General features: G+C 42.7%; 1 protein-coding gene across 1 annotated transcript; it reads right to left on the reverse strand.

Annotated features, from left to right (window-relative positions):
* Nucleotides 1-226: 226 nt before the first annotated feature.
* Nucleotides 227-10,275, reverse strand: LOC109898540 (proteasome activator complex subunit 3-like). The gene is made up of 11 exons (XM_020493541.2): nt 9,936-10,275; nt 9,333-9,365; nt 9,097-9,159; nt 6,878-6,982; nt 2,417-2,468; nt 2,098-2,213; nt 1,892-1,960; nt 1,659-1,726; nt 1,496-1,550; nt 1,324-1,410; nt 227-1,202 (listed from the first exon to the last, which is right to left on the reverse strand). Exons 1-11 carry the CDS (start codon nt 9,978-9,980, stop codon nt 1,122-1,124), a joined length of 774 nt encoding a protein of 257 aa, XP_020349130.1. The 5' UTR covers nt 9,981-10,275; the 3' UTR covers nt 227-1,121.
* Between the last annotated feature and the right edge of the window lie 15 nt (nt 10,276-10,290).

The raw sequence follows: 10,290 nt of genomic DNA on the forward strand, positions 1-10,290 counted from the left end.
AACACCTCTGGTGGGGAAATGCACATTTTTAAAATGCAGATTTGCTTACATTTATATGAAAATACGTAGCAAATGAGATATTAATAGCTAGGTTTCTAAGTATTTTGCCCTCTCATCCGGAGGCTAATAATTTTCACAGCAAGGCTTGAATTCAACGACACAAGCTCTTTGAGACACAGTTTCAGCATATACAACAGGTCAGAAACCATGCAATTCTCTCAACAAGTTGTATTAAGTAAAAATATTTATTCTTAAAACAAAATTACAATTAAGGGAGAGATACAGTAAAGACATCTCTCTCATCTGGATATGAGAACATTACAGATCCGGCTTTTAACACAATTGAAACTCCAAGATCAGAGTGGGAGTGGATGGCCATTACATATTGTGCTGGAAACAGACCATAGTCCTTCATAATGTACTTGTGAGTAGTCCCTTAAGAAAAAATAAAATAGAAATAACTGACAGGACTGCAAGCTACACTACAACTAAAATGCAGACTGAGCATTCCCACACACTCACCTTGACAATCTCACATACAGCTAATTATAGATACCACCAAGCATTTCAGAATCCTAAAAATAATTCCTTAAAAACAAACTAAAGATAAAACAGACAACGTTTACCTGTGAAACTCCCATGACGGTTTCCAGACAAGACATACACACTACAAGCACACAGACAAGGACACAAAAAGTTTCATCTGACCTACCAACCTTGTGGAGGCCGGCCATGTTTGAGTTCAGTTCAAGCCCGCTTGATTGGTCGACATGGAGAAAAAATCCATAATCAAGGTACAACCTTCACACAAGTCCTGGAAACATGGATGTTTCAGAACATGTCTAAGGAGGTTCTTTTGAAGTCCACCTTGAGGGAATTGATGATAATAGTCCAGAACAAAGCCTGTTACAGGCAATGGCTGCATTCACACAGGCAACACAATTTGGAGCTTTTTTCCCACTAATTAATTGGCATTTTGACCAATCACAACAGAACGTATCTGATTGGTCAAAAGACTAATTAGTGAAAAAATATATCAGAATTGGGCTGCCTATCTAAATACTGCCAATGTGTCTGTTACTAGGAGTTGGTGAGACGAGGATAAAGAGAAGTTGGGGTGTTCAGTAGAGGGCTTCATTGTTGCTGCTTCGTGGCCTCTTGATCTTCTCTATGTTTTTCAGGATCATGTCATGTAATGTCACCTGCAAGTGGATGGGGTTTGGTTATTAGTCAACAAATATCTGCACCAGAACATGACAGGCTAACATAACATTGATACAACATGGTTGAACAGAGCCAGACCGGTGTGCATGTAATGCTCACATATTGATTCCTCAGCTCTGACACAATGATCTTGAGGCTGATGTATTCCTTCTCGTCTATTTCAGTCACCGTGCGCTGGTAGTCCTCCTGCAGACAGACGGATGGTCAACAACGAGAGGACTCAGGGCAGCAGATTGGATGTGGATGTAAACAGTATGCAGTTAACACTTACCACATGAGGGTACTTTGTAATTTTTGAGACTAGCTTTGCTCTGGTGATGTAATACCTGTTGAAAACAAATGTTTGAGAGAGTCCAAGGAATCGTTTTATAGATTCATAAGGGAATTTTGTGAAGTAAATAAAAACGCACAAGGTAGTGTATACTGTGGCATACCTGGAAATTTGGTCCAGGTAAGAGGCTGCCTCTCCTTCCACAGTCCTGAGCTCAGCAACAGTTTCCTCCTGTGGACAGAAACAACAAGACCAGTATCATCTGACAGAAAGGCAAAAGAGTGCAATTTCTGCACCCTAGTGATGGAGATTTGTTCATGTTCGGAAAAGTAGACCAGAAGCTAGACATGTGAATGTGCATGTCTCTGCACTCATACTGATGGGAAAGTATAATACCTGGATGGATACACCAAAGTTGTTACCATCCTCTATTCTGGGGATTAAGAGCTGGACCCACATTTTGACCTGAGAGTGAGAGACATGCAGATGAGACAGTCATTTCTTAACAGTAGATCTCCACTAAGCAATTCAGAGTGGGAGAGCCCTCAAAAAGCAATCAATAAATCCCTCAAAGAAAAATGGCTGTGTTTGTGGGTACATACTGTGTTGCATTTCTCTATGAGGGTTCTTATTTCTGGTTTGACTCTTTCGATCAGGTCCACCAGCTGGCCGTTGCTCTTTATCATGCCCCCTGGCATGACGAACACCTTGGGGCCATCTAGAGAGGTGGGATTGAGGTCAAATATCCAAGCAGTTTCTAGCTAATATAGAATACTGCAAATCAGTCAAGTGTATGAATGTTTTGGCAAAAGTCGGCATTGACAGACATTAAGAGATATCAAGTGTATTTTACAGTACAGCAATGCCATCAGACTTATTATGCAAGTATCAAATGGCATGACTACAGGCAGTAGGGTTTACCTTGACAGTTATCATCGAGTCCATCTTCCATTTTCCGTTTTCTGGAATTTTGCTATAAAACATTAACCACGCGTTAACATAGGCATTACTTCTGTTATAGGTCTCCCTTGATCAAAGGGGTTCCACATTTTTCTCCCTCGAACAGTAATGGTCAAGTGCATTGAGCACAGTGACCTGCTGAGAGTCAATGAGCCATTCTGTTTATGTCTCATTAACATTCCTTCACAGTGTTATGTTAAAGTGAGTGAGAGACTGCTGGTGTTGGCTATCCTCCACTTTGTTCAGGGTAGTCTCTTTCAGATGTGGAACATACCCTTGTGATCAGACTAATGAAGTTGTTAGGCACTGGCAATATAAACAAATGCTAGCTAACTGTGGGTGCAGGCCTTTGTTCCAGCCAAGCAGTAACACACCTGATTCTACTTTTCATAGTCTTTTTATTTCACCTTAAATTTAACCAGGTAGGCCAGTTGAGAACAAGTTCTCATTTACAACTGCGACCTGGCCAAGATAAAGCAAAGCAGTGTGACACAAACAGTGTTACACATGGAATAAACAAACATACTGTCAATAACATAATAGAAAAAAATATACATACAGTGTGCAAATGAGGTAAGATTAGGGAGGAAAGGCAATTAAACACTCGAGTGATAGATGTGCAGAAAATTCAAATGCACAAGTAGAGATACTGGGGTGCAAAGGAGATAAAAAAAGATTTAAAAAATGGGGATGGGCTATGTACAGGTGCAATCTGTGAGTTTCTCTGACAACTGATGCTTAAAGCTATTGAGGGAGATAGGAGTCTCCAGCTTCAGTGATTTTTGCAATTCGTTCCAGTCATTGGCAGCAGAGAATTGGAAGGAAAGGCAGCCAAAGCTTTGGGGGATGACCAGTGAGATATACCTGCTGGAGCATGTGCTACGGGTGGGTGCTGCTATGGTGACCAGTGAGATATACCTGCTGGAGCATGTGCTACGGGTGGGTGCTGCTATGGTGAGCAGTGAGATATACCTGCTGGAGCATGTGCTACGGGTGGGTGCTGCTATGGTGACCAGTGAGATATACCTGCTGGAGCATGTGCTACGGGTGGGTGCTGCTATGGTGACCAGTGAGATATACCTGCTGGAGCATGTGCTACGGGTGGGTGCTGCTATGGTGACCAGTGAGATATACCTGCTGGAGCATGTGCTACGGGTGGGTGCTGCTATGGTGACCAGTGAGATATACCTGCTGGATGGTGTGCTACGGGTGGGAGCTGCTATGGTGACCAGTGAGATATACCTGCTGGAGCGTGTGCTACGGGTGGGTGCTGCTATGGTGACCAGTGAGATATACCTGCTGGAGCGTGTGCTACGGGTGGGTGCTGCTATGGTGACCAGTGAGATATACCTGCTGGAGCGTGTGCTACGGGTGGGTGCTGCTATGGTGACCAGTGAGATATACCTGCTGGAGCGTGTGCTACGGGTGGGTGCTGCTATGGTGACCAGTGAGATATACCTGCTGGAGCGTGTGCTACGGGTGGGTGCTGCTATGGTGACCAGTGAGATATACCTGCTGGAGCGTGTGCTACGGGTGGGTGCTGCTATGGTGACCAGTGAGATATACCTGCTGGAGCATGTGCTACGGGTGGGTGCTGCTATGGTGACCAGTGAGCTGAGATAAGGCGGACCTTTACCTAGCAAAGCCTTAGATGACCTGGAGCCAGCGGGTTTGGGGACGAATATGAAGCGAGGGCCAGCCAACAGGTCGCAGTGGTATATGGGGCTTTGGTGACAAAACGGATAGCACTGTGATTGGAGGTAATTTTGTAAATGACATTGCCGAAGTCAAGGATCGGTAGGATAGTCAGTTTTACTAGGGTATATTTGGCAGCATGAGTGAAGGATGCTTTGTTGCAAAATAGGAAGCAGATTCTAGATTAAAATTTTGGATTGGAGATGTTTGATGTGAGTCTGGAACGAGAGTTCACAGTCTAACCAGATACCTAGGTATTTGTAGTTGTCCACATATTCTCAGAAGTCAGAACCGTCCAGAGTACTGATGCTGGACAGCGATCGGTGCATTTAGTTTTATTTGCATTTAAGAGCAGTTGGAGGACACGGAAGGAGTTGTATGGCATTGAGGCTCGTCTGGAGGTTAGTTAACAGTGTCCAAAGATGGGCCAGAAGTATACAGAATGGTGTCGTCTGCATAGAGGTGGATCAGAGAGTCACCGGCAGCAAGAGCAACATCATTGATGTATACAGAGAAAAGAGAATTTAACCCTGTGGTACCCCCATAGAGACTGCCAGAGGTCCGGACAACAGGCCCTCCAATTTGACACAATGAACTCTGAGAAGTAGTTGGTGAATCAGGCGAGGCAGTCATTTGAGAAACCAAGGCTGTTGAGTCTGCCGATAAGAATGTGGCGATTGACAGAGTCGAAGGCCATGGCAAGGTCGATGAAGGCCGCTACACAGTATTGTCTTTTATCGATGGTGGTTTTGATATCGTTTAGGACCTTGAGCGTGGCTGAGGTGCACCCATGACCAGCTTGGAAACCAGATTGCATAGCGGAGAAGGTGCGGTGGGATTCGAAATGTTCGGTAATCTGTTTGTTAACTTGGCTTTCGAAGACCTTAGAAAAAGGCACTCGCACATCTGAGCAATCTTATTTGCAGGTGCATGGCAACAATTGAACACAATGAAGGAAAAAGGAAACCGCACAATGCTCTTGATAGTAAAACCGATATTTAATAAGATTACGTATCGGCCACACGGCCTTCGTCAGAGCTTTTGTGATTGAAAAAAAATGTGCACCCTTATGTAGACCTGGCCCCACCAACATCCGTTCTACACATCGAAGGGGGTTGGAGGCAAAGGAAAAACAAATAAGTGCTACCAAATATCACCTCCCCTGTCTGATATCTTAACTTTCTCTATGCCACAAAATCTAAAAGGTGGAAATGTCATGCTTCAGGTCATTGAAATGTACAGCGACTGGATAATCCCTGTCGTTTCTCCTGATTGAACTTTTATGTTCACTAATTCTGTTTGAGAGAGCGGGTGGTTTTACCGACATAACAGAGCCCACATGGGCATTTAATAATGTAAATAACATGGGTGGTGGAACACGTAATAATGTCATTTATTTGGAACAGTTTTGCTGTGTGGGTGGCAGAAATATTCACACTTCATCATATTGTTGCATACTGTTTCTTAGAAAGAAAGGAAGGGTAGGAAAGATATGGGTCTGTAACAGTTTGGGTCTAGAGTGTCTCCCCATTTGAAGAGGGGGATGACTGCGGCAGCTTTCCAATCTTTGGGGATCTCAGACAATACGAAAGAGGTTGAACAGGCTAGTAATAGGGGTTGCAACAATTGTGGCGGATAATTTTAGAAAGAGAGGGTCCAGATTGTCTAGCCCAGCTGATTTGTAGGGGTCCAGATTTTGCAACTCTTTCAGAACATCAGCTATCTGGATTTGGGTGAAGCAGAAATGTGGGAGGCTTGGGCAAGTTGCTGTGGGGGGTGCAGGGCTGTTGACCGGGGTAGGGGGTGGCCAGGTGGAAAGCATGGCCAGCCGTAGAAAAATGCTTATTGAAATTCTCAATTATCGTGGATTTAAAAATCGGTGGTGACCGTGTTTCATAGCCTCAGTGCAGTGAGCAGCTGGGAGGAGGTGCTCTTATTCTCCATGGACTTTAGTGTCCCAGAACTTTTTGGAGTTTGTGCTACAGGAAGCACATTTCTGTTTGAAAAAGCTAGCCTTTGCTTTCCTAACTGCCCGTGTATATCGGTTCCTAACTTCCCTAAAAAAAGTTGCATATCGCAGGGGCTATTCCATGCTAATTCAGAACGCCACAGGATGTTTTTGTGCTGGTCTAGGGCAGTCAGGTCTGGAGTGAACCAAGGGCTAGATCTGTTCCTGGTTCTACATTTTTTAAACAGGGTATGCTTATTTAAGATGGTCAGGAAAACACTAAGAATAACCAGGCATCCTCTACTGACGGAATGAGGTCAATATCCTTCCAGGAGACCCGGGCCAGGTCGATTAGAAAGGCCTGCTTGATGAAGTGTTTTAGGGTGACGGGTGGTCGTTTGACTGCAGACCCATTACGAACGCAGGCAATGAGGCAGTGATCGCTGAGATCCTGGTTGAAGAGAGCAGAGGTGTAGTTAGAGGTCAGGATGATATCTATTAGGGTGCCGGTGTCTTCAATCAAGATCCGATTTGCTAAATCAGGTGTGTTACCTGTAACCATGGGGGCAGCTGGTAGCCTAGTGGTTAGACCGTTGGGCCAGTAACCGAAAGGTTGCTAGATCAAATCCGAGCTGACAAGGTAAACATATGTTGTTCTGCCCCTGAACAAGCCAGTTAACCCACTGTTCCTAGGCTGTCATTGTAAATATGAATTTTTGTATTGAATGTATACACTTTCATGATACTGATTTGATGCAAATGAGAATCCATGAACTTACCACATCTACTCCATCATGACTATTGTTGAGAATGATTGGGTCAGGTACTTTGACGTTTATCTCGGAGTGGATATCTTTCAGGTCTGCGACATTCAAAATGGGCTCCTGGAAAGGATGAAGAAATCAAGTCAGTGTATATGTCAAATGCTTACGGGCCCTTCGCAAAAATGCAGACAATTTGAAAAATAACAACACGTGGAATAATTACAAAATGAGTAACGATAACTTGGATATACCAACTCGATGTGCAGGGGTACGAGGTAGATATGTACAGTTGAAGTCGGAAGTTAACATACACTTAGGTTGGAGTCATTAAAACTTGTTTTTCAACCACTCCACAAATTTCTTGTTAACAAACTATAGTTTTGGCAAGTAAGTTAGGACATCTACTTTGTGAATGACAAGTAATTATTCCAACAGTTGTTTACAGACAGATTATTTCACTTATAACTCACTATGACAATTCCAGTGAGTCAGAAGTTTACACACACACTAAGTTGCATGTGCCTTTAAACAGCTTGGAAAATTCCAGAAAATTCTGTCATGGCTTTAGAAGCTTCTGTTAGGCTAATTGACATCATTTGAGTCAATTGGATGTGCACCTGTGGATGTATTTCAAGGCATACCATCAAACTAAGTGCCTCTTTGCTTGAAATCATGGGAAAATCAATAGAAATCAGCCAAGACCTCAGAAAAAAATGTGTAGACTTCCACAAGTCTGGTTCTGTCAGGAGGAATGGGCCATAGCTTCCCACAATAAGTTGGATAAATTATCTGAAACATTTGCCCGAAGTTAAACAATTTAAAGGCAATGCTATCAAATACACACAAATAGTATGGAAACTTCTGACCCACCGAGAATGTGAAATCAATCATTCTCTCTACTATTATTCTGACATTCCACATTCTTAAAATAAAGTGGTGATCCTAACTGACTGAAGACAGGGAACTTTTTACTAGGATTAAATGTCAGGTATTGTGAAAAACTGAGTTTCAATGTATTTGACTAAGGTGTATGTAAACTTCCGACTTCAACTGTACATATACGTGGGGTAAAGTGACTAGGCAACAAGATAGATAATAAACAGTAGCAGCAGTGTATGTGAGTATGTGATGAGTCAAAAGAGAGTGCAAAAGGTTCAATGCATATAGTCCAGGTATCTATTTGGTTAACTATTTAACAATCTTATGGCTTGGCGGTAGAATCTGTTCAGGGTCCTGTAGGTTCCAGACTTGGTGCCGTAGCTGAGAGAACAGTCTATGACTTGGGTGGCTGGAGTACTTGACCATTTTTAGGGCCTTCCTCTGACACCGCATGGTATTGAAGCCCTGGACGGTAGTGCGTACGACCCAGGATGCCAAGCCATTGCCATACCAAGCAGTGAGGCAGCCAGCCAAGATGCTCTCAATAGTGCAGCTGTAGAACATTGAGTATCCGAGGGCCCATGCGAAATATTTTCAGCCTCCTAAATGGTAAAGAGGCGTTGTCGTGCCTTCCTCACGACTGTGTTGGTGTGTGTAACTGATGTGAAATGGCTAGCTAGTTAGCGGGGTGCACGCTAATAGCCTTTCAATCGGTGACATCACTCACTCTGAGACCTTGAAGTAGTTGTTCCCCTTGCTCTGCAAGGGCTGTGGCTTTTGTGGAGCGATGGGCAACGATGCTTCGAGGGTGGCTGTTGTCTATGTGTGCAGAGGGTCCCTAGTTCGAGCCCAGGTAGGGGCGAGGAAAGGGACTTAAGCTAAACTGTAACATGTGGAGTAGAGCCGGGTGATATGGACAAATCCAAAGCGCAATAAATTGCCTGAATTGATGCAATAACAATGAGTTATAACATTAATGTACACTACAGTTATTATGTACTACTGGTTTGATGGTTGTTGCCATCAACTGTTCCATTAACAATCACCCATATTAGCAAGTGTATTTAACATCAAATTTCACTAGTAAAGGCTACGTATCATAATGATTGATATCTGCAAAATTCTTGTGATTGGTGTTGATCATTTTCGGTTTATCGTCCGAGCTCTAGTGTGGACCATGTTAATTAGTGATACGGACACAGGAACTTCAGGCTCTCAACCCACTTCACTACAGCCACATCGATGGAGGCGTGCTCAACCCTTACCCTTACTTAAGGGGCTCTGGATTAACCTAGATTATATTTTGACAATAAAATGTACAACAATAGAATCCCTGTTATTAGAATATGAATTACCTTCAGAAAGCTGTCAAGTTCCAGCAACTTTTTGGGGAAAAAGTCTGCGACCAGGTTCTCAGCCTAGTAAAGAACAAAGTTTTTATTTAATTTTTTATCAATGATCATGTGTCCACCAGCATCAGTATATACATGATGCCTCCATTAAATGACGAAATGGTAAAATGTATGAAATATAAGACTAGGACCATCAGAAGTCTAAAATAGGAACATGATGACATAATATTGATACTCACCTCACCCGTGATCCGCTCTCTGAAGGCGTCAACCTGAGAAAATAACAATTTTCGAACACATCTTATGACATTAAGTGAAAGTAAAACCATGTTGAATGACAGTCCAATAACGCCACGTGCCATTTGATGGGATCAGCTGTTCTTAACACCATACCCCCCCCCCCCCCCCCCCCCCCCGTCGTGTCTTTATCTGTAGTTAGCAGGCGACCTATCTAGTTAAATTTGTACATATGCTAATGTTATTGCTCTCCCCAAGAACTGTTAGTGTTACAACAGATTAAATTGGAAATAGAGTTACTAACGTAAATAGTTAACGTTTCCGTTTCTGCAGAAAAAGACAGCCCGCGTGCTTAAAATGTGTGATGCGGGATACTGTAGATAAACAAACAAATCGCTACTGTCCAGTCTCAACAGGATAGATAAACAAACAATACTTACTGAGCTCAGATTTTTTAAATTGAACATTCATAGATGTTGTGCTGTGCTAATAACGTAGCTAGCTACTATAATCAATGAGCAAAATGCAGCTAACCTCCCTAGCTAGGCCTGACAAGCATTCTCAATTATTAAACTTCTGCGTCAAAGAAATTGTGAAAACATTACCTTTGTTTTGAGGTCATTGTCTACCTTAATGCCTTTTGAAGACATAATTTGAAATAAATCAAATTAACTGATATAAACAAAAAAAACGGTTTTAAGTGGCTCGTAGATGCTTTGCCGCACACTGCTTCGAAATCAAGTTATGACGTACGAAAGATGCGACTCGTAAAACAACCACGTGGACCAAAAAAAAACGCATCACTAGCTATGTTTCTCGTGGATTATTTTAAAATGTAAGATTATATACTGATAAACAAAAGTTACGTCCATGTATTACATTAACTGTGTGTCAGTGTTTATTTTTACGCAACATTGATTCAAACATGCGTTTCTGTCACGTGGTCGTATGGGTGTGTCT

Source organism: Oncorhynchus kisutch, linkage group LG10, assembly GCF_002021735.2.
Source record: "Oncorhynchus kisutch isolate 150728-3 linkage group LG10, Okis_V2, whole genome shotgun sequence".
In the NCBI taxonomy this organism is placed as follows: domain Eukaryota; kingdom Metazoa; phylum Chordata; class Actinopteri; order Salmoniformes; family Salmonidae; genus Oncorhynchus; species Oncorhynchus kisutch.